The 25,682-nt window shown below is 41.2% G+C and overlaps 1 protein-coding gene across 2 annotated transcripts in view; it reads left to right on the plus strand.

Moving 5' to 3' along the window:
* Nucleotides 1–25,682, plus strand: part of TPP2 (tripeptidyl peptidase 2) — a 2,672,548-nt gene that overhangs the window by 733,729 nt on the left and 1,913,137 nt on the right. For both annotated transcript variants that reach the window (XM_044071246.1, XM_044071247.1), the window contains exon 9: nt 2,211–2,338. In XM_044071246.1, the coding sequence (XP_043927181.1) occupies nt 2,211–2,338 (128 nt within the window). The remainder of the gene's footprint in view (nt 1–2,210; nt 2,339–25,682) is intronic.

Consider the following 25,682-nt stretch of genomic DNA (forward strand, 5'->3'; position numbering starts at 1 on the left):
TTTAAAAGGGGCCCTTTGTTTTTTTGGGGGCACAAACTTATGTGGCCATCATTTTTATCATCATCTAAAGTGTACACAAAAGTAGCTATAACTTCTGGATGATGTTGAAAGTAACTTGACCCTCTTGTTTGCTCAGTTTAAACAGTCACAGTATGGCTTTGCAGGGCCAGTGTGGATTTGCAAGATTACTTTGTTTTATATGAAGCAGCTTGGATTATTTAATGTGTTAATATGGAACATTGCTTTACTACAATAATTTTGTGACATTTTTAGCTATGACTGCTAGGTGCAGGAGTGGTGGTTGGTTGTCTGTGGAAACTAACCAACCCTCTTCTTGCCTTCAGTTTAAAGAGTCACACTCAGTCTTTACAGGGCTAGTGCATTTGCAGGATTAGCATTATTTGCGTGACACAACTGTGGATAATTTTAATATGTGACTACTGTTTGTGAACAAGTTCACAGTGATGAAATACAATACATTGCCATAATTTTCATCACAGTTTTCGGAAGTTCACTTTGAAGTAGCTATAACTTCTGAATGAGAGATGGAGCGATCTAGTGAAAGTAATTAACCACTTTTTCTTTGCGCAGTTTAATTGTTATCTAGCTATTAAGACTAGTGTGCATTTGTGTTAAGTAAGATGGACTACATAACTGGACATCTGAGATATGCACATACTAGCTGTTATTGCTGGGGATGTATGTTGAGGAAAACGACTAGCTACCTGCTTTCACTTGCTCATTCTGGCTTTGCACGAATAATGTTTGGAGCAGCTTAGAATACTTTAAGTTAGGACAACTGTATGTGTGGAGCAAAGGTGAACTACATTGCAGTGTCATCCTGTTCTATCATAGTAAAATGTCTGAATTGTGCACAGCTCTGTGGGGGGAGGCGCTGTCTGGATGAAAGTAACTGACCATCTTGTGATTTGCTTTGTTTAAAGCATCATTCAAAAAATAAAGCATAATATGCTTCATAGAGCATAAAGAACTTCAGAGCATCTATGAGCATGGTGGTCCCCACATCCCAAGGTTGTATAAGTAGATTTTTGCCACACCCTTCTGTCCCTGAACCCCATGTGTAAAACTATCCATTCTGATAGGTGTACACTGGATGTTATTGTAGTTTCTTTTGGGTGGTGATAGTGGTAGAACTGGAGACAATGCCTTCATTTCTTTATTTTTTCTTCCCAAACCTCAGAAATCTGTACAGGTCACTATAGCTTGTGGTGAACTGAAGACAGTCTGGTCATTATTTCTTTAACTTTCTTCACAAACTTCAGAGGTGTGCACAGAGTTTCACTATAGATTATATGAGTAGTGTGTGGTCTAGGACTAACAAGTTGGAAACAGAATTGTGATTGGTTTTAGTTTTCTGACAAACATCAGATGCATATAATGAGGCATGTTGTTTGTATGTCCAACAACAGCATGAAATAATGTGTGCTGTTTTTTGTTTTTCATAGATCATATCTGTGTTTTGGAAGTAGGGGTAAGGGGGCATGCTGTTTACATGTATGACAGCAGCAGATTGAAATATATATGACTGTGGCCATTTGTGGCTTCACTTACATCCCACTCTAGTGCAGCTGTCTGCCCCAAATGCCAGTTAATCAAAGGCCTGTCTTGCTGCCTTAGACCTTATCTATAAGTGTATGTGATAGGCTAAAGTTTACCTTAGAGTGGTGTTATCACATTTATTGAGACAGCTGCCACTCACATATGGAAATTGTCATCTCTACATGTTAATGCATTTTAAAAATTAAAATTGTGTTTGCAACTCACTCTGCAAGTTCAAAAATTAATTTCTGGTTGCTGTGCTCTGAAAAGTGTAATGGTGATTTAGCAGACTCGCACAGTGATGTACTTGAATGGAACGCACTGGTATGTGAATTGTAGTGCAAGGAAATGAATGGTGAACTCCAGTAATTAATCTGAAACGGTTGCTGTTTAAAGTTTTAATTGTTTCATTATTTTTAAAATATTTATCATGCACACAATTTGTCTGATGAGAGCATGAAATTAAGTGTTGAGAATAGTCATCTCCCTTTAAACTGTTCTTTTAGGATAAGCTGAGTAGCTTTAATGTATGTCATGAACATTTTCATTTTCTGTTGCATGTTTTAAGTAATGCCAAGAGTTATTGTTTAAATGATTTAATCCTACTTTAAAGCTGTATTTTAAAATTTATGCAAACATTTATGTTTTAGGAGAATATGTGAAGTGATAAATGAAGCTGTGTGGAAGCACAATATAATCTTTGTTTCCAGTGCGGGGAATAATGGGCCATGCCTTTCTACTGTTGGATGCCCTGGTGGAACTACCTCTGGTGTAATTGGTATGTGTATTTAAATAAGAAGTTTTGAGGAAACATTATCTTTTTATCACTATTTCCATAGACCGTTTTTTCTAGTTAGGTTGAATCTCTGTTGGAGGCTGTTCATTCTTTATGCATCAGTGTAAGTGTTGGCAATAACCTACCCCATGGAATAATTATTTTGCTCATCAGCATTATGATTGCAACCATGCACTTTTGGTACTGTATGACAGTAGTTGGTGGTGTGAATTATTTCACTATCTGTCCTTCCAACATTTTTTACCACAGCATTTGAATTTGTCATTCGTGTATAACCAGGTGTAAAACTACATGCATGCGATACCATTTTCACAGCAGTCTTCATGTTGGCATCAATCAGTATTGTATACTAGACTTCTTATTTTTGGTGGTTAATTTCCTTCCTTATTTTGAAACATTTTATGTGATGTCAGTTTTGCCTTTATTGTCACTTGAGTCGGATCCGTCTCGTCCAATTCTCCAGCTTGAGTTCTTCAGCAAAGCTCATGGGCTCATTTCTTTACCCATAGTGCATTCCCCTAGTTACCCCAGATCTTGTTTGTCATGTAGTGAAAGAGGTTTCATCAGCTACAGCTGTGGGCTAAGTATAACATTTTCATTACTTTTTCTTAACATAGAATTATATTTCTCTAGCTCTTCATCCTTGTAAATTTAATTGCTTACTTTTTCTTTACCCAAATTGCCCTTTTGCATATCCGTTTAAATTAGAGGGCATTTAGGAACATCTGTTTTTGGTTAGAAGGCATTCCTTACCTTTCCTCCCATAGTTTCTTATTCCATTCCTTTTTTTTTTCTAAAAAGTACTATTACTAGTATATTTACATTACCTTTCCTTGTTTAGTTTCTGGCTTGTGTGGTTAAAGTTCGTTTAAGCTAGAGGACTTCCTCTCCCTTAGAGTGATTGTGTTAATTTTGTCGGTCATGTCCCAAAAACAGGAAAGCAAGCCGTTGAGCTTCAAAAAATGTGAAAAATGTGGTAAGAAGATGCCCCTTAGCAATTCACACACTTTGTGTGTGTATTGTTTGCGGGCTCTTCACCTACAGGAGTCTTGTTCCATTTGCCACAACTTTAATCAGCGGTCATTAATGGAGTGCAAAAATAAAATTGTCTTGAAAGGCTTGTTTAATTCACCTTTCTCTGAGGTTATATCTTCTGATCTTTCTGAGAAACCAACTAAAAGACCTTTATCGGAGCTGAGATCCTCATTGGAGCTGAAACAGAAAGCTCCAAAATTGACGGATCCGAAGGCTCTATCGGAGCAAACAGTTTAAAAAAAGTCCCAAAAGTTACAAACCTAAGAAACTCCAAAAGAATCAGACAACACAAATAAGCAACTGGAACTCTATATTTAATGAAGCACTTTTTGTCCACATAAATATGTGGACTTCTTCACATATAAAATACAAACTAACAATGTTTAAATATCCCTCCATCCTAGTCACGTGACCTAATCCAAAAACAAATTTAAAGTGCTATACATCTAAATATTGTTAGTAGCTATATAAAAACATTATAACTGTACAATAAAAACAGGAAACACAGAAATGTATCTTATCTAAAGCAAAAAGACATTATTCATTCAAAATACGTTGTTTCCAAATATCATAGCAAGTGATAACACATGCACATAATCCAAATATTGTGATGAAAACTGCTATCTCATTAAGGTTTTAATTTTAATAAACACATTATTGTGCACATATCGTTAAGCCCCAGATAATTATAAGCATGCAAATGAACTTGCCACACTAATTCTAATCTTTCTAAAAGTAATGTATCAGGACTACCCCTAGGGTTCTGCATTATTTGATCTTTTACACGAAATTTGAAAGTGTGGTCCTGACATAAGAAGGTATGTTTAGCCAAGGCATTGTCAAGTTTGTTTATTAATAATGTAGAGGTGTTCATACACTGTCCCTAAGTCTATGCTCAGTTTTACTGATGTAGAATCCCATACATAACTGACACTTTGCTAAGAATATTACCATCCTTGAATTACAATTATACCTTACTTTGCAAGTCATTTTATTACTGTTAACCATTACACTAGAACCCAACTCCATATGTTTACAATAGGTACAATTCTCACACTGCCTCATACACATGCTGTTGTTATTGACAGTATTCTTTTACAGGAGAGTGTTAAAATTGGTCCCCCTTTTTAAAATAACCTTTGGTGATTCACCTAGTCTAGTTATTGGGTCTCTGTCATCCGTACGAATGCTCCAATTTTTACATACTGTATTTCTAATACTGGAAAAATCTAAATTATATGTTAAGACAAAACCCAATTTAAATTCAACCTGAGGTTTTTTACTGTCTATTGGAGTTCGCCAATCATTATCCGCTGAACCTACGGGCAATACATTCTCTACCAAACATGCACTTAAAATCGGTCTATATATACCTTTTCGTCTCTTATCCTTAATTTCTTCTGTTATTTCATCCAACAATGGAGCTGGATATGCTCATTGGAGAAACATTTGTTTAAGGTGTGTACATTCATTAGGAAAATCTAGCTCGGTTGTTACCTTACGGGCTCCTCGGACAAGTTGCCCTTTTATAACCGATCTTTTTTGATGGTACGGATGTGCACTTGTAAAATGAAGAAAGGTGTTAGAATACATTTGTTTCCTGAAGATTCTAACCTCGTATTTACCTTCTGCAGTAAGTATTCCACTAAGTCTTTAGCTGCATGTTCATTACCTTAAAAAAGGATAAAAATGTCATCCAGGTATTTCAGTATAACATCCAACACCTTAGCACATGCGTAGGTTGCTGAGTTTCTCCCATCAACTATGGACCTTAGGGGTGGGTTTTGAAGAACTTTATGTATTTTGGGGGTCCCAAATATGACTGGTGTAACCGGTGCCAATATTTGCATAAAGTTGTAAGCCTTAACATCTATTTTGTCTTCAATATATAAATCATTAATATAAGTTCTTATTCGATGATTGGCCACATTCAGTTCATGTATTGAGGCACTTTGGTAGGAGTCCATGCTCAGAATTTGCGCTACTCTGTTGTTGTAATTGTCAGTGTCCATAAAAACCAGCCCCCCACCTTTATCTGGTTTCATGGCTCTGACTTTAGCTGCACTTAGTAAATTAAAAAGGCTTTGTTCGAGTTTGCTGAGATTATAATCACTAGTACATCTTGCATTCTTGTTATCAGAATATAACATTCTAAGTTCAAGTTCACACACACATTCAAAAATTTGCAATTGGTTATGTAAAGGTGGGTTATACAGACTAGCTATTCTAAAGTGCTGTTCGTCTATGTTATTGTGGTCTAGAATAGCCTGCAAATTCAGCTTCCTTATGAACAATTTCAAGTCCAAAATGCACTTAGCTAAATCTGTTTTCCCAGAGGGAATAAATGTTAACCCTTTAGCTAGCATGTTCGCTACTTCAACATAAACTTCCACGGTGGATCGAGTATTTACCACCACTTTGTATTTTTTGTGTTGATTCCGCTTGTGTTGTTGCTTGCCCCTCATAAAACCCTGACTGGGATGTGGTGCATTCAGTGGAGGTTGAAAGTTCTGGCTGTTAAAGTTTTGTATCACTATTATTGTGATGCTGTTGGTTTTTAAGTCGTTTGCTTCTTTTCAGGGTCTCGCTCTCATTCGGACATCCATCTGTGCTGATAGAAGCATGATCCATATTAGCCTGTGTCGTCACATTCTGTTCAACTATATTACCATATTGTTGCTGTTTAGCCTTTCCTCTATAGCTTTCCCCTCCTGCTTTTACATTCCAAGATTGTGAATTAGGAGGGTGCGGATAAGCAGTTCCATTAGCGTATGGCAGATGGTCTCTTTCAAGTTTTTTAATTTTAGTTAGTTTAATTTTATTGATATGCTGATCTATACTTTGGAAGATATGAGCATAGTCATATCAGACCCGTAGGGTATTGGCTCATTCTAAGTCCCTTAGAAACTATTTCTAGTCTGATGCATTTGTAAAAGTATTCAATTTCAAGACAAAGCTTTTTATATTTAAGCAAGTTTTGATCAAAAGAGTTCAACAAGTCTAAAATGTTACCATTGTCTCCAGACAAGTTTCCTACCGAGTCTGCTTGATTAGATGCATGAAGTCCCAATGGTGTAGTTAACCAGTCTTTCAGTGTAGGAATCCAAATAAGCCTCTGGGTTGAATTTGCACTCTGTGAACGTTGCGATACTGCATGACCATATGCAATTGGTGTAGTTTGCGAAGCTAAATTGTCTTATACTACTGGTCTGTTAGCAGCACACCCGAATGTGTTCATAGAGATTCATCCCTTGCTCTGTTTGACTTGCATTGTATTGTTGCTTTTGTTGTTCTGGGTGAATTACATCAAGCCTATGGCATAGCCTTTCTACTTGTTGAGAACGTGCCTGCACCAACAAGGCAAGTTTGCTGATAGAATCCGTTTCTCTCGCTGAATCTGCAAAATGTTCAGGACTAGAGTGCAGTGCATTGTTTGCCATGATTCACAAGACAGTAAAACTGTTTAAAAAAATCCCCAAAAGTTACAAACCAAAGAAACTCCAAAAGAATCAGGCAACCCATATAAGCAACTGGAACTCTATATTTAATGAAGCGCTTTTCGTCTGCATAAGTATGTGGACTTCTTCAGATACAGCAATACAAACTAACAATGTTTAAATATCCCTCCATCCTAGTCACGTGACTTAATCCAAAAACAAATTTAAAGTGCTATACATCTAAAAATTGTTAATTGCTATATAAAAACAAGAAACACAGAAATTCGCCCTATCTATAGCGAAAGTCAAAAAGATGACATTATTCATTTAAAGTATGTTGTTTCCAAATATCATAGCAAGTGTTACAAACATTCACAGAATCCAAATATTGTGATGAAAACTGCTATCTCATTAAGTTTCTTAATTTTAATAAACACATTATTGAGCACATATTAAGCCCCGGATAATTATAAGCATTCAAATGAACTTGCCACACTAATTCTAATCTTTCTAAAAGTAATGTATCAGGACCACCCCTAGGGTTCTGCATTATTTGATCTATTACACGAAATTTGAAAGTGTGGTCCTGATATAAGAAGGTATGTTTAGCCAAGGCATTGTCAAGTTTGTTTATTAATAATGTAGAGGTGTCCATACACTCTGTCCCTAAGTCTATGCTCAATTTTACTGATGTAGAATCCCATACATAACTGACACTTTGCTAAGAATATTACCATCCTTTAATTACAGTTATACCTTACTTTGCAAGTTATTTTATTACTGTTAACCATTACACTAGAACCCAACTCTATATGTTTACAATAGGTACAATTCTCGCACTGCCTCATGCACATGCTGTTGTTATTGACAGTATTCTTTTACAGGAGGGTTTTAAAATTGGTCCCCCTTTTTAAAATAAGCTTTGGTGATTCACCTAGTCTAGTTATTGGGTCTCTGTTATCCGTAAGAATGCTCCAATTTTTACACACTGTATTTCTAATACTGGAAAAATCTAAATTATATGTTAAGACAAAACCCAATTTAAATTCAACTTGAGGTTTTTTACTGTCTATTGGAGTTCGCCAATCATTATCCGCTGAACCTACGGGCAATACATTCTCTACCAAACATGCACTTAAAATCGGTCTATATATACCTTTTCGTCTCTTATCCTTAATTTCTTCTGTTATTTCATCCAACAATGGAGCTGGATATGCTCATTGGAGAAACATTTGTTTAAGGTGTGTACATTCATTAGGAAAATCTAGCTCGGTTGTTACCTTACGGGCTCCTCGGACAAGTTGCCCTTTTATAACCGATCTTTTTTGATGGTACGGATGTGCACTTGTAAAATGAAGAAAGGTGTTAGAATACATTTGTTTCCTGAAGATTCTAACCTCGTATTTACCTTCTGCAGTAAGTATTCCACTAAGTCTTTAGCTGCATGTTCATTACCTTAAAAAAGGATAAAAATGTCATCCAGGTATCATGTAAAAAGTAAAATCTTGTTTATTTCCTGGATGTTAAAGATGTACATATGCTCCCAGTAAGACATCACCAAATTAGCAAAAGTAGAGCCACATGGTGAGCCCATGGTAACTCCTCTAGTTTGTAAATAATTTTTCTTAAAAAAGATTTAGTTGTTGGACAATATAATGTACAATAACTCCTCCACCAAGGACATGTCTGCTTGTGGAGCCCCCTTCATTCTTAATCCATTCCCTATCCACTCGATACCTTCTATGTGGGGTATGGATGTATACAAGTCCTTAATATCCACAGTAAGGAAATTGTACTGTATGTCAAAGTGCAATCGGTTAATCCTATCTAAAAAGGACCAAGAATCCTTACAAATGTGGACCTGAGATGTTACATATTTTTTCAGTATAACATCCAACACCTTAGCGCATAGGTTGCTGAGTTTCTCCCATCAACTATGGACCTTAGGGGTGGGTTTTGAAGAACTTTATGTATTTTGGGGGTCCCAAATATGACTGGTGTAACCGGTGCCAATATTTGCATAAAGCTGTAAACCTTAACATCTGTTTTGTCTTCAATATACAAATCATTAATATAAATTCTTATTCGATGATTGGTCACATTCAATTCATGTATTGAGGTACTTTGGTAGGAGTCCATACTCAGAATTTGCTCTACTCTGTTGTTATAATTGTCAGTGTCCATAAAAACAAGCCCCCTACCTTTATCTGGTTTCATGACTCTGACTTTAGCTGCGCTTAGTAAATTAAAAAGGCTTTGTTCGAGTTTGCTGAGATTATAATCACTAGTACGTCTTGCATTCCTGTTATCAGAATGTAACATTCTAAGTTCAAGTTCACACACACGTTCAAAAATTTGCAATTGGTTATGTAATGGTGGGTTATACAGACTAGCAATTCTAAAGTGCTGTTCGTCTATGTTATTGTGGACTAGAATAGCCTGCAAATTCAGCTTCCTTATGAACAATTTCAAGTCCAAAATGCACTTAGCTAAATCTGTTTTCCTAGAGGGAATAAATGTTAACCCTTTAGCTAGCATGTTCGCTACTTCAACATAAACTCCCACGGTGGATCGAATATTTACCGCCACTTTTTGTATTTTTTGTGTTGATTCCGCTTGTGTTGTTGCTTGCCCCTCATAAAACCCTGACTGGGATGTGGTGCATTCAGTGGAGGTTGAAAGTTCTGGCTGTTAAAGTTTTGTATCACTATTATTGTGATGCTGTTGGTTTTTAAGTCGTTTGCTTTTTTTCAGGGTCTCGCTCTCATTCGGACATCCATCTGTGCTGATAGAAACATGATCCATATTAGCCTGTGTCGTCACATTCTGTTCAACTATATTACCATATTGTTGCTGTTTAGCCTTTCCTCTATAGCTTTCCCCTCCTCCTTTTACATTCCAAGTTTGTGAATTAGGAGGGTGTGGATAAGCAGTTCCATTAGCGTATGGCAGATGGTCTCTTTCAAGTTTTTTAATTTTAGTTAGTTTAATTTTATTGATATGCTGATCTATACTTTGGAAGATATGAGCATAGTCATATCAGACCCATAGGGTATTGGCTCATTCTAAGTCCCTTAGAAACTATTTCTAGTCTGATGCATTTGTAAAAGTATTCAATTTCAAGACAAAGCTTTTTATATTTAAGCAAGTTTTGATCAAAAGAGTTCAACAAGTCTAAAATGTTACCACTGTCTCCAGACAAGTTTACTACCGAGTCTGCGTGATTAGATGCATGAAGTCCCAATGGTGTAGTTAACCAGTCTTTCAGTGTAGGAATCCAAATAAGCCTCTGGGTTGAATTTGCACTCTGTGAACATTGCAATACTGCATGACCATATGCAATTGGTCTAGTTTGCGAAGCTAAATTGTCTTATACTACTGGTCTGTTAGCAGCACACCCAAATGTGTTCATAGAGATTCATCCCTTGCTCTGTTTGACTTGCATTGTATTGTCGCTTTTGTTCTGGGTGAATTACATCAAGCCTATGGCTTAGCCTTTCCACTTGTTGAGAACGTGCCTGCACCAACAAGGCAAGTTTGCTGATGGAATCCGTTTCTCTCGCTGAATCTGCAAAATGTTCAGGACTAGAGTGCAGTGCATTGTTTGCCGTGATTCACAAGACAGTAAAACTGTTTAAAAAAATCCCAAAAGTTACAAACCAAAGAAACTCCAAAAGAATCAGGCAACCCATGTAAGCAACTGGAACTCTATATTTAATGAAGCGCTTTTCGTCTGCATAAGTATGTGGACTTCTTCATATACAGCAATACAAACTAACAATGTTTAAATATCCCTCCATCCTAGTCACGTGACTTAATCCAAAAACAAATTTAAAGTGCTACTCATCTAAAAATTGTTAATTGCTATATAAAAACAAGAAACACAGAAATTTGCCCTATCTACAGCGAAAAAGATTACATTATTCATTTAAAATATGTTGTTTCCAAATATCATAGCAAGTGTTAAAAACATTCCAAATATTGTGATGAAAACTGCTGTCTCATTAAGTTTCTTAATTTTAATAAACACATTATTGTGCACATATTAAGCCCCGGATAATTATAAGCATTCAAATGAACTTGCCACACTAATTCTATATCAGGACCACCCCTAGGATTCTGCATTATTTGATCTGTTACACGAAATTTGAAAGTGTGGCCCGGATAAAAGGAGGTATGTTTAGCCAAGGCATTGTTAAGTTTCTTTTTGTTAATACTGTAGAGGTGTTCATACACTCTGTCCTCAAGTCTACGCTCGGTTTTACCGATGTAGAATCCCATACATAAATGACACTTTGCAAAGAATATTACCATCCTTGAATTACAATTATACCTTGGTTGCAAGTTATTTTATTACTGTTAACCATTACACTACAACCCAACTCCATATGTTTACAATAGGGACAATTGTCACACTACCTCATACCCACACTGGTGATATTGACAGTATTCCTTTCCAGGAGGGTTTTAAAATTGGTCCCCCTCCTTAAAATAAACTTTGATGATTCACCTAGTCTCATAATTTGGTCTCTGTTCTCCGTAAGAATGTTCCAATTTTTACACAATATATTTCTAATACTGGAAAAATCTAAATTATATGTTAAGACAAAACCCAATTTAAATTCAACCTGAGGTTTTGTACGGTCTATTGGAGTTCGCCAATAGTTATCCACTGAACCTAGGAGCAATACATTCTCTACCAAACATGCACTTAAAATTGGTGTATATATATATATATATATATATATATATATATATATATTGTCATCTCTTATCCTTAATTTCTTCTATTATTTCATCCAACAATGGAGCTGAATATGCTCATTGGAGAAACATTTGTTTATGGTGTGTACATTCATTAGAAAAATCCTGCTCAGTTGTTACCATACGGGCAGCTCGGACAAGTTGCCCTTTTATAACTGATGTTTTTTGATGGTAAACTGAATGCAAAGAAATGTATCATCAGTCATTCCCTTCAGCACAAACAATGTCCCTTCACACTATCAAATTGGTAACAATACCATAAGTACCCATGAAGTGGTAAGGGACTTAGGATCACAGGTTGACCGCTACCATAATATCGACCACCACACGTCTACCATTGTAAGGAAAGCTTTCCCATTAGCTCACTTCATTAGTAAAGGCATTGCATCGAGAGCAAAAGAAGTTATAACCCCCTATACGTGGCACTTATTTGGCCCATAGTTGAGTATAATGCCCCATTTGGTATGTACTGTACTAAACACCTAAAGCAATTGGAGAGTCCTCAGATGTTTCTAACAAAGAAGATCAAGAGCCCCCAGCATATGCCTTACATGGACAAACTAAAATCCCTGCCACTGTACTTTGTATCATGTAGACTTCTTAGGGGAGACTTATGCTTGGCCTACAGAGCAACCCAAGACCCAAACCTAATGGACTTACTGCATATCTTTAAATAAATGGGACTAGGGCCACCCATTCCAGGGACCTAAATATGTCCTGTGACTTAAATAGGACATGCTGGAGGGACAGATTTATTTCCAAGTGACTCCACGTCTTTGCAACAGGCTACCAATTCATGTGAAACAGAGCACTTCTGACTGTTCAAGAGGAACCTGGATGAGTGGATGTGGTGCCATAAATTCTTACCAAGGCTAGTGCCCACAAACCTCCTGAACGTGGGCAGTCATGACTAAATACAATCTTTGGTTTTGACTGGTACCTCAACAGTGTTACATTGGGTTGAAATAGCTAGGCTTAAAATAACCTCTGGTTCGATAGCCTAGTAATCTCCTATGATCCTATGATATGCATAGCCTTTGGTACAAAGGCAGTGGTACAGAGGAATAGCAAGCTTATTTGTAAGAGACTTCTCCCTGCCCCTACAGGAGAAATGTCCAAGTCTCAGCATGCTGATACTGGAGCTTCCTCTTCTGAAAAGTCTTCAGACAGATCTAAAGTGGACAAAGTCACTGGCCCTAAGGAGAAGATTAATGAGTTGAGAAAGCACTTTCCAGGTCATTCTTCATTCTCTCTCGGTTTCTGAACTCCTGCTCTCAAATCCTCCAAGTCTTTGGGTCCAGCACTTCTCTCTTAGCCTATCCTGATTGGATCAATGACTCCTCCTCTCCTGAAACCTATTTCTCCTTGGCTCTGATCAGCTTTTCTTCAGGAAAGGACTATCCATTGGTCATGAAGACCTCTTGACACCACTTCTTAAATGCATTCAGTTTGGTCAACTATGAACCTTTGCAAATCAGATGTGAACCGCATGTTAAGGAAATTTCTCATGACCCAGATTCAACCGTGGGTTTTCCTGACTTCAACCACCACAGGATTTGGAAGTTATGTATCTTCTGCTCATCCTATAGTAGCTCATACCCTGTTCCATTTGTCACATTTGGGAGTTATGGAGCTGAGCATTTCCTAGAGTTTGTCCATGCCAAATCCAAAGATCTGACTATCTTCTACTCCTATGTCTTCTCTGACCCATATGGCTCCAATATCATTTTAGCCAGAAGAATCCCAGAGCTGAAGCTTCTGTGCTGGATCCAGGGGACCTGGTTTGACATGGAGGGTTTCAGAACTATGCCTTCCTCTTGAAGCCTCCTCACTGGATAGCTCAGTGCTGGAGACCACCTCAGATATGAGCCAAGTGGAAATCTGGGGTGTGTCTGGAGAGGTGACTTCATCTCTCACAGGCAAATCTTGAAATTTCCTTCAGCTTTGCCATTCAAGGCTGTAGAGAGAGCACTCTCCTGATTGGAGGAGTGGACTTCTCCTTCTAGCTCAACCCCACCCACTCCCAAAAGAATGCCGTGATCATTCTCATCCAGTACACTTGGGACAGCTGGATCCTTTGAGTTTTTTATCAGTTCATGTAGGGGACTTGAAAATCTCTTTTCGAGTCTCCTCCAGAACATTCCATTGAGGAGGAACCTCAGAAGCATACTTAGAAAAGAAGGCGCATAGACTTCTCCCAGGAGTCTGTCATAGAGGACATAAATCTCGATGACATGGAAGGGTCCCTCACAACCCCCAGTGAGGATATCTCATTTGAAGAAATCCTTGAACTACTGAGACAGAAAGGCAAGTCCATCAATGCCCCGTCCCAAAAGGTATTAGTGTTTCTTGAGTCTGGCTCAACTACATCTTGGGTGGTTCCTCCCACTTATGAGATGGAAGATCTCGTATCTAAGCGGATTTAGAAGGAGCAAGATGTGACTGAACCAATTCACTGTAAACCAGACAAGTATTTGGTCCACCCAAAAGATCACTAACATTAAAGCAAGGGACTGACCATGGATTCCATTGTAGCAGTGGCTGCCAGAAAAAAAGAGCTCACAGAGGAAAGTTCTTCTATCTGTCCCTCTAACTAGGAGTCGTGGGTGCAGGACAGTTTTGAGAAGTGGCTTACACTAGCTACCTTCTCTCTGAAGGCATTGAATTACCTAGCACACATTACAGTATTTCAGAGGGATATGACCAAGGAATTCTCCAAGTCCCCCTCTGGGTCTATATTTGTAGAAGACAAGAAAACTTTGGATTCTCAGTTAGCCACCCTACAGTCACTGTTAACTGTCTCAATGCATGTTATTTGTAATGATGCTGAAGACAATTTGAGATCTGCAGGTACCAACATTACCATTAGGAGACATGCCTGGATGCACTAGTGTGAATTTGTGGAGACTACTGTCCACAACACAGACCTAAGACATTGAAACTGAGGTGTGTGTCAAAAATTCTCAGCCACAGCTAACTGGGTGTCATCCCCTACCACCCAGTTCTCTCCAAGTGTGATCTTCTCAGATTTGTCTGATTTCATGGAGTTCATGAAGTCTAGGTAGCCAAACCTGAGAAAGCTTCTGATTCAGAGGTACCTTCTGTAAAATGAAATAAGATTCTTTTTCCCAGAGGGATTTATATCTCAGATTTTGAGGGTGGAGAAATAGGCCTATGTGAACTAGATGTTCCTAGCCTCTTACATGGTGTATGACATTGGGGGCACCATGTCCTCAGCCTGGCTATCTGAAGATGGAGCCTTTGAAGATACCCTTTTATAGACAGAGACCTTCAACTGGGAGGCTAAGGAGATCTTCCAGGCCAAGATGTTTCTCATCCAGGAAAAAAGAGGTCATCGTTCCCCTCTACTACTCACTCATTAGACCCATTATAGAGTACAATGCCCCTTTTGGTATGTACCTCACAAGACATCTACAACAACTGGAAAGGCCACAGAAATACCTCATAAAGAGTATTACCGACCTCAAACAGATGCCCTACGCAGACCGTCTCCAGCTTTACTCTGTCGCATATCGCCTACTCAGAGGAGATCTCTGCCTAACATACAAAGCTATGTCAAACCCAGAGCTGTTGCACATGCTCCATGTAAAGAAATCCCAATCCCTCCGAGCTACACACTCTAGGGATCTAAACCTTGTCACCGCAATAAACAGAACATGCTGGAGGGATAGATTCCTGTTCCAGAGACTTCCCATACTCTGGAACAAACTACCTATCTATATCAAACAAAGCTCCTCATTAGCACTCTTCAAGAAAAATCTTGATGATTGGATGGGAGATAGGAAATTCACCCCGGGGATCACTTCTGTGGCTTTGCTTGACAGGGGCACAGGAAAATAATTTTCTTGGTTGGCAAAAGCCAGGGTACCATTTGGCTAGGCTTATATAGGCCCTAGAGCCAATAGCCTATTACCTACCTATGAACTTATGTTAGGTAGAATTATGCGCTTGCCAGAACCAAGACCCCCTGGCCGTGCCTTCAGTATTAGAAGTCATGGATGATACATTTGCCTTTGTATCCTTGCAGTCTGATGCCCAGCCTACTTCAGCCCCCTTCTTATAGGATTCTTTACCACTTCTTGTAGTGCCCATGACTTCCATAGCACCTATGTAAAACCTGAAGAAGTTCTAGCAGTGGTCTCCATTTATTCCAACAGATCATGTGTCCCAGTTTCACATGACAAATATAGAGAATACTTGCCCAATTTGCAAATAAGACCTACAGCTCAGCTGTCCTGACCTTTTGGGCCACTAACTGCCAGTCTCATATGTTCAAGTTCTGTGAGTCCTGCTGTAATCAGCTGAGCTAAATGATACAGGAAATAGAGGTTAAAGGCCTTAAAAATGAGATGTTTTACCTATAAAACCTCAGTTCGTAGGCCAGGCACTCCATGAACCATGGCTATGATGCAGTGGATGCTCATGTAGGGCAACAGCAATGGAGTCCGTAGTTAGAATTCATACTTTTTTGATGACTCAAAACATATTTAAGCGGAGCTCTTGGATGCCCCTTTGGATAATGAGTTCTTCATTGGACCGTCTGCATAGCAGGCATTCAGAAGACTGGAGGTGAAGGAGGAAACTATCCAGTCCATAAAATACCTTTTTTATTGTTCACCCCAGCCCTTGGTATGTGAGGAGTTACCTGAGCAAAAGCTGTCTCTTTTCACACACATAGGATGAGAATAGAGGATGAAATGGGAAGAAAAGCTTGCTCAGGAAAAAATGGAAACCTAATGACAGAAACAGATCTGATTATCTCAAGGCTGTGATAACCAAGGAGAAGCAGCTGTGTGTCTCTGGAACACTTCACTCCTCTCTGCAACACTCTTCTTAATCTCTTCCTCCTCTGCAAAGCAGAATAGAAGGCAGGCTTCCCTTTTTTGTAGACCAGCATGAATTGATTACTCAGGATGAGTAGGTAATCCATATTATAAAGGAGTATAGCCTATAGTCAAGCGAACAAAACTGCATGAGTATTCCAACTTTTTTGAAAAGTCAAGCAACATCTGATACGCCTGCAGGTAGAAAGCCTCATGGCATAGTGTGCCATAGAGAGGGTGCAAAAATATTAAAAGGGAACAGGATTGTTTTTGGACTGCTCCAAGTCCTAAGAAAAGGAGGGTCTTGGACATCCATGCTAAATATTTCTATGTTAAACAAGTTCATTTAATTAAAAAATTGTTAAACGTATTTGTTGTGGTCCTAAAATTCAAGCTACTGTCCTTGCAGAATCTCCTGCCCATGATCATCCCATTAGCCTTCATAATGATGCTAGACCTGAAGGATGCTACTTACATATAATCCCTATAGCAGAGATGGACAGGCAGTACCTAAGGTTTGAGATAGGGGACTTGCATTACTAATTCACATCATTTTCCTTTGGCTTGTCTTCTGACTCTAGGTATTCACAAAGAGACTGGTTACAGTCATTGGCTTTCCAGAACAGTCAAATCACCCAGGCCACTTCCTACAGGAGATAGGGCTTTAAAGATCACCATGACCTGCTTCCAGGACATGGGACTGTCCTTAAACCGCCTCATTTGCATAAAAAGGGCACGTCACCTTCGTGTGAGCCCTTCTGGATTTTGATAGGCAAAAAGTTTTCCTGCCCTGAGAGAATATCTTGATCTGATGTTGTCACTCTTCATTTATCCTTGACCTTTGGGATATGATTCCAGTCCTCTGAACTGGCTCAGCCGTTACAAGGCACATGTAAGCCAAAAACTTTTGAACTAAGACTCTACCCACAATACTCCTCTGCAAATAACTTCAGATAGTTTGCAGCTATATGGGAAGACCGAAGAATATGTATATGGAATTGAAGAGGCTATGTCCAAGGTCAAACCTGATAAAGTTACCAGGACAAGCATCCGATCCTCTAAAAAGTCTGCAGGAGGAGGAAGGAGTGTGGGGTGTCAAGGATAAATGAAGATCAACAACACAGATGGAACATAATGTCTTTATCTGATGTTGTCGATCTTCATTTATCCTTGACCTTTGGGACAGAGTACTCTGCTATTGTAGATCTTCGGTGGCCTTATAGAAGGATATTCCTAAGAACCATAGAGTCAAAGGGTGCTGTTCGCCTGGAGACCAGATTCAATTTGTAATGAATGATGAAGGTACACAGAGTAGACCAGGTTGCTGCTACGCATATTTCATCTATGGAAGCCTTGGAGTGGAAAACAGCAGATGTGGCTATTGCCCTAGTAGAATGTGCTTTCACTGGCGCTGGTAATTGGAGAGTCTTTTTATTGTATATGAAAGTAATAGTGTCCCTTTACCACCTTGATAAGGTGACTTTTGAAACAAATTTCCCCAGAGAGAGACTGGAAAAGGAGCCAAATAACTGATCGATTTTCTAAATTCTTTAGTTTTGTTGAGGTAGAAATGCAATTGTTTGTGAACATCCAGGAAATGTAAGCAATATTCACCTTTGTTGAAAAAGTTTGGAAAGAAAACAGGTTAAGTCAATGATTTGATTAATATTAATTTCTGAGACCACCTTGGGAAGAAAGTTTGGGCTGGTTCTTAGTTGAAACCCTATTCTTATGAAAAATTAAATATGGGGGGTTTGAAGATTTCAGAAATCTTTCTGGCAGAGGTAATGGCTATCAGAAAAATAGCACCTTTCTGGTCCATTTATCATTGCTTCTCCCTACTGGTGTGTTTGGCAAGGGAAGAACCATTCATTGTGCCTCAGGATGTAGACCTCCTAACCCAAGACTCTGTCTGGATGATTTAGCAGTCATTTCTTCCTGGTATATGTTTTCTGAGGATGTGTCTAGAATCTTAAAGAAGGCCAGAAAGCCCAGCATAAGGCAATCCTATTTAGACAAATGGCAAAGGTTCCCCCATGGCACCTTCATCTGCAGTTCAACATCTATCTTCTTCAAAGTCTGGGAGTTTACTTCCAAATGTCTGCCCTGACTCCCACTCAGGATAATGTGCATCTAGGATGCAGGATTCCGAAGGTGCCAGTGTTGGCCTGTCTTCTGCCTCCAAGGTATTGTTGTTGACGGCCTTCTTTCAGTCTCTTCTTCCTCCGACTACCTTGCCAGCCAGGGAGTTTCTTTGAGTCCTGGGATTTATGGTCTCTTCTACTCCAATACTTCCTCTTGCCAGACTGCATATGAAGAAGCTTCAGTGGTACCTCAAGTCAGTTTGGCTGCAGCATCATCACCCTCTGAATTTCAGTGTACCTATCCTTCACTGTTTCAAGACGGAATTTGAGTGGTGGATTCAATAGTTCGCGCTCAATTCAGTCTGGCCCTTTCAGTTTCCCTTGCCTTCTTAGGAGCTGTTCATCGATGCCTCAAGGCATGGAGTGAGAGGCTTCTCTTGGTCGCATGAAAATTCAGGGTCTTTGGTCTCCCCATTAGAAGTCAGACCATATCAACATCAAAGAGATGAGAGCTCTTACAACACTGCAGTGATGTAGTATGCCAACAAGCAGGGAGGCATGAAAACCTTCCTTCTCTGCAGGATGCCGCTTCAGGCTTGGGAAGTGGCGGTCAGTTATCGATTAACTCTTCAGGCAGTATATATTCCTTCTGAGCGCAGTCTAGCAGCAGACTCTTTGAACAGGTCCAAAACACAGGCCCATGAATGTTTGCTGTACAGAGACATGTTTCTGGACATTGTCCATTGATGGCATATTCCTCAGGTAGATCTTTTTGCTTCCTATCTGAACCAGGCATCTTCCTCTCTTCTCTTACAGAATGCCATGCCATCTGGAGGGGAAGATGGACCCCCTTTCCAAGAGTTCTGCAGAAGATTAAGTTGGACTCCCCAAAAATTTTGCTAGTGTCTCCCTTTTGCCTGAGACAGCACTGGTTCCCCCTAGGGACAATCATCACAAGTTACCTTACTGGTTGGATCTCGTTGCACAGATCAAGGGGTCTCTCATCCATTCCTAATTGTCCACTCTGGAACTGACATTGTGGGTGTTAAGGTTTTGATCCTTTTCAGGCACCTGTTTACTGAGGACATGCTCATGGTTTTACAGGAGGCAAGAAAACCCTCAAACAAAAAATCTTGTATGTCCAAATGTAAAAAATTTTTGGTCTGGTGCCATGCTTGTAACCAGGACCCTTTTTCAGTAAGGGGGTCCCTCTGGTCCTCTCATGTTTGTGTGAGTTGGTACAGTATGGCCTAGCCTGTTCCTCTGTAAAGGCCCATTTCTCAGCTATTTCTGCTTGCCTGCCCTTGAATTGTCCTTTGTCTTATCGATTTGAGGTCAAGCAGTTTCTTAAAGGCATCCTGCATTGCAGGTCTCCAAAAAAAAACCTGTTTCTCCTCCTTGCGACCTGAATTTTGTTTTAGAAAAATTCCCTCAGGCTCCTTTTGAGCCTGCAGATTCTGCTTCTTTGCAACATTGTACCTGAAAGACTATTTTGTTACTGGCTGCTACTTCTGCTGTGAGGGTTTCTGAGCTCTAGGCCATTATGGCCATTCCTCCTTTTCGTTTTTTTCCCAAGGACAGCGTGTCCTTTCGTACTAATCTTTCATTTATGCACAAAGTAGTAAATGAGTTGTCCTTGAATCAGTCAGTACAACTCCCTTCCTGTTTCTATTCTCCTCAGTCTGCTTGTGGGAGAGTCCTGCATACCTTGGATTTGGACAGACAGCTCAGTTACTATTTGGATAAAACTAGGACTGCTCGTTAGTCTGATCCGCTTTTTTGTTTCCTTTCATCCCAGGTGTTTGGGTTTCGCTATTTGATAAGCAAACCAACTCCACCTAGATATTTAAGGCCATTTCCTTTTGTCTTTCTTTTCATAGCAAATCTCTGTCTACATCTGTTAGAGCTCATTCCACTAGGGCTGTTGCTTCTTCTGGTGCATTCTTCAACAGGTTGGACACCAATTCCATCCTTGAAGCTGCTACTTGGTCTTCATTGTATACCTTTACTAAGCATTATTTTTGCTGAAATCATGATGTTAAGTTGTCTATCTCGCCTTCATTCTTGCTGGTTGGGATCGGCTCCGACTCAGCCATCTTCTATAGCTCGAGAGCTGTTTACTGGTTCGAGGCTACCCCTTATCCCATGATGCCTAGCACTAGCTACCCAGATCCCATTTGCCGCTCCAGCTGCGAGGTGTTGTTTTTCTGGCTCAGGCTCGTATAAAGTTTCTTTATAGAACTTTTTTACTAGAAATAGTCTTTTTCCTAGGAGGTTTTGTTAGTTTTTAGTCTTATATTTGTTGTGTTAGCGAAGTGTGTATTTGTAGCTTCCTTCCCGTCCCTTTAGAACTCATTTGATTTAGAGAATTCTCCCCCTCCCCCCCTCCTTATTCCTGTCAGGTTAGCCGTTTAAGTTAGAGGCTTTCCTTCTATTTTCTTTATAGGCTAGCCATTTGAGTTAGAGGCTTTCCTATTAAAAAAAAAAAAAAAAATCTTTATTTTGATTGGTAGCTATTGTATTTTTTGTTACAGGATGTCCAAAGAATCCAAGGTGTCTGGGTTCAAGAAGTGTGACTCATGCTGTCAGAAAATGTCACTGACAGATGGGCACACTTCTTGCATCTATTGTTTATTCGCTGTGCACCTGCAGGACTCTTGTTCTATCTGCCATGCATTTAGTCCAAGAGTTCTGCAGGAGCGTAAGAATAAGCTTATTCTTAGGGGCCTCTTAAACCCCCAGGATTCACCGGCCAAGACTCAGCCTGTGAAATCCCCTAAACCTATACCAAATCGTCGGCTCCAATTTCGGAGCAATTTTTGGTTCAGTCTCTACCTGCTACTTCGGTTCCGGCTGGAACCGATAAGACTATCTCCCCGTCGTCTCCATCAGAAACTTTGGAGCCTTCATGGAGCCATAAGAGGCTGAGGTCCCCTTCTCTGGAATTGATACATTCAGCTCCTCGGTCTTCCCTGCTGCAAAGTGAACGCATTCACAGATCTTCTAACTCCTCTCGATCCTCTAGGCTGTCTGATCACGATGTGGAGAGAGTGGTCATTAGGTTGCTAAAGTCGCAGGTACTTGCCAAGATGTTGTCCAGCAGGTGTCGCTCCATCCACTTCTATCGATGTTCCTCTTCCAACTCCATTGAGCTCGGAGCCAGCATTCGTTGGGGTTCGAGTAGTGGAACCGTCGGCTCTGATAACTTTATCTCCTACGGTTCCATTGTCAGCTCCGATTCTCTCAGTGGTGCCGTCCGTCGAGGGATCTGGGCACCGGGGCTCCCTTGACTGCTCCAAGGGGGCGAGTGGCATCAGACCCTTGTCCGTCCCCGTTCTCCCTCTCGGAGCGTCGGTGCAGGTGAGCTCGGCTCCTCCATCGGACTCTGAGCCATCTCCCTCGGTGCGGAGAAGGATTCCGATTTCCTCGGAACTGGAGCCTTCTCTGCATCGTGGCAGGGATGCCTTCGATGTCATGATGAGTGTGCTGGCCACTGAGTCAGCTCCACTATCGACCCCACCGGCTCTGTCCCCTATAGTGCCTGTGCCAACCTCTTCTCCTCCTCCAGACCCCAAGCGTGGGGAACTGGCACTCCAGAGCACCACATTGGGTGTTTCCTCTTCTTCCGAGGCCTCCCCTGAACATTCAGAGGAGTCCCCTTGTAAGAAGAAGTGCAAGAGGAAGCACATTGACTCCCCTGAGTCTGTCACTTCGGATACAGACTTAGATGATTTGGAAGGGTCCCCCGAGATCCCCCTCTGAAGATGTTTCCTTTTCGAACATCCTTGAAATGCTTAAGTAGAGGGGGAACCGGAATCCCCTAGCCCCTACCGAGGATGAGTCTGTATTCCTGAATGCGTTCGGTTCCCGACCTTCCACCTCCTGGGTTTCTCCAGCTTTCGATCCACTTATGTCCATGGTGGTTCGAAAGGCTTGGTCAGCCCTGGATACAGTGGAACCAACTCAAAGGAGACGTGGCAAGTTCATCCACAGCACCCCATGATAAGCAGTTCCTTACCAAAGGTGTTCCTGTTGATGCCATGGTGGTAGCAACAACCACCAAAAAAGAGTTTGCTGAAACCTCTTCATCTGTCAATCCTCCTAACAAGGAGTCTAGGACCATGGACAGATACGGGAAGCAAATGTTTGCTTCAGCGACCTTTTCTATGAGGTCACTGAACTACCTATGCCATTTTACCTGGCTTCAGAGGGATCTCCTTAAAGAGCTCGGAGATACCCTTCAAGATCCATCAGCTGAGGGGGCTCAAGCTAAAGTGGCTTCCCAGCTGGTGACCCTTAATTCTGTAGTCAACTCCTCCATGAGGCTCATTTCTTATGCAGCCGATGGTGTGAGTAGAGCTGCAGGTTCGGGCGATGGCCCTTAGGAGACATGCATGAATGCGGCTGTGTAACTTTGCGGAACCCTTTAGAATGTCATTCACCAACACCCCTTTTGATGGTTCCTTTCTTTTTGGACCACAGGTGAAAGACACTTTGACTACGTGTGCGCAAGAAGGCAAGAATCTCTCTGCCGTGGGAGTCCATTTTCCCACTCCTTCCAGACCATACCCCAAGGGTCAGAAGAGTGGTAAAATGTGGTTCCGAAAATCCCAGGGAGCCTTGCCTGACACACGTAGCGATTTTTCCTCCAGGGGCAGAGGGGGAAATAACAACAATAGATGCCACCCTCATGGCAGAGGGGGTCCGCAGAACCAGGGCAACAGAGAATCCTTCTCTGAGAAGCCCTTTCAGCATCCCTGAAGAGTTGCCCGGCTGCCCGCCTCTGGAGGCAGTCGGGGGAAGACTTTCACTGTACCTAAAAGCCTGGCATAATTTAACGCAAGACAAATGGGTACGGTCAGTTATATCTGGAGGTTACAAAATTCCCTTCTCTCAACCCCCCGTACCGTCAAGCAAATCCCTTCCAGATGTTCCACCCAATCTGAGGGACCAAGCAGTCATAGAAGTTTCAAGACTGCTAGAAAGAGTCATCCAGGAAGTCCCGGCAGACCAACACGGATCTGGAACTTACTCAAGGTTCTTTTTGGTACCAAAAAAGACAGGGGACTGGAGACCGATTCTGGATCTCAGCAGACTAAACAAGTCTGTTCAAAGAACAAAGTTTCGGATGGTCACGCTACAGTCCATTCTACCCTTTTCTGGGTCAGGACAATTGGATGTGCTCCATAGATCTTCAGGATGCGTACTACCACATCAAAATGGACAGGCGCTCCAGGAGATTCCTTCGCTTCCGGCTGGGAGACCGTCATTACCAGTTCAGAGCTCTGCCCTTTGGTCTCAACACAGCCCCCAGGGTGTTCACCAAATGTACGGCAGTGGTCATGGCTCACCTGAGACGTCGAGAATTCCAGGTGTTTCCATATTTAGATGACTGGCTCCTCACTGCTACTACCAGGCATCAACTTCTGCAAGCCAGGGACTACACTATCACAATCTGCTCCCAGCTAGGCATTGCAATAAACTTCGAAAAGTCTGCCTTGTTGCCCTGTCAATCTATCACCTATATAGGAGCAGACTTAGACGCAAAGAACACGTCCGCAAGGCTACCGCCAGAAAGGGTGTCTACAATTCGCCAGCAAGTACAAATTCTAATGCAGAGCAAAAGGATCCAAGTCAGGTTCATCCTTCAAACTCTGTGTTCCATGGCAGTGGCAATTCTTGTAATCCCACTGGCCTCCTTTCACATGAGGATCCCTCAGTGGCTTCTGTTCACACAGTGGTCTTTCCAACAGCTGCCCATGTCTCACATGATCATGTTTACAGAAGCATGCAAAAGGCACCTTTCCTGGTGGATGGTCTCCCCACTAGTGACTCAGGGTAGACCCTTCATTCAGCCCCCTCCGGCTGCCACTGTGACCACGGATGCCTCCCTGATAGGGTGGGGGGGGCATTATCAGGGCAGGACAGTCCAAGGCACTTGTCAGCCTCACAAGTACCACCTGCATATAAACGTCCTAGAAATGAGAGTCGTGCTCCTAGCATTGCAAGCTCTTCAAGACCCTCCCTTCTGGGACCATTACAATTCAAATGGACATATCAGTGGTCTGGTACATCAAGCAGGGCGGAACCAGGTCCTACCCCCTATGTCGAGAAGCACTCAGACTCTGGCAGTGGGCGATTTCTTCCCAACGATTTCTGATTGCGACGCACAGTCCAACGTCATAGCAGAGCTATTCTCATGCCTCACGAGTGGTCTCTGAATCAGGTAGTTGCAGATCTGATCTTCCGCAAATGGGGACAGCCTTGCTGCGATCTTTTTGCCACCCCCTTCAACAGCAAATGCAGCAACTACTTCTCCCTTCTTCCGCTTCCAGGTCACACACCCAGAGATGTTCTAGTCCACGATTGGCCTCAGGGACTTCTTTATGCCTTCCCTCCATTTCCCCTGATACTGAAACTCATACAGAAAGCAATATCGTTGGGTTGCAAAATGATCCTCATTGCCCCCTACTGGCCTCCACAGATATGGTTTCCATTCCTGCACCATTACCTTCTCGATCAGCCCTGTACTCTGGATCTGATTCCAGACCTACTGATTCATCAGTCAGGCGGGCTGCATCAGTCCCTCCAAACACTCCAGCTCACAGCTGGGTTGCTCCACTTCCAACCTTAGCCAGGCTTCCCAGCATTTCCCCGGCCATGCGTGAGATTGTCTCCTCTCACAAGTCCACAACTAAAAAGACATATGCTAGCAAATGGAAATGTCTCCTCTCACAAGTCCACAACTAAAAAGACATATGCTAGCAAATGGAAATGTTTTTCTTGTTGGGCAGAGGCTAGGAACGTAGATCCTTTTTCAGCCCCAGTCCATGAAATTTTGGAGTTTCTAGCACAACTTTTTCATTCTGGGTCCGCTTCTGCTACACTCAGGGTTCAATTGGCGGCCATTTCTAACTTTCATGTTGGGTTGTCTAATTCAAACATGGTCTCATAAGCTTTGTAAAGCCTTTTTAAGAGGGACTACTCTCCTTAGACCTCCAGTGAGAGATTCCCCCTCCTCCTTGGGACCTTTAATTTGGTACTAACCTCCTTAATTATGCCCCCCATTGAACCTGTAGCATCCTGCTCCATTAAGTTTCTATCTTGGAAAACACTTTTTCTGGTAGCTATTACTTCAGCCAGATGCGTCGCTGAACTTCAG

This window comes from Protopterus annectens, chromosome 5.part0 (assembly GCF_019279795.1).
Source record: "Protopterus annectens isolate FY-2018-M chromosome 5.part0, PAN1.0, whole genome shotgun sequence".
Classification (NCBI taxonomy): Eukaryota; Metazoa; Chordata; order Ceratodontiformes; family Protopteridae; genus Protopterus; species Protopterus annectens.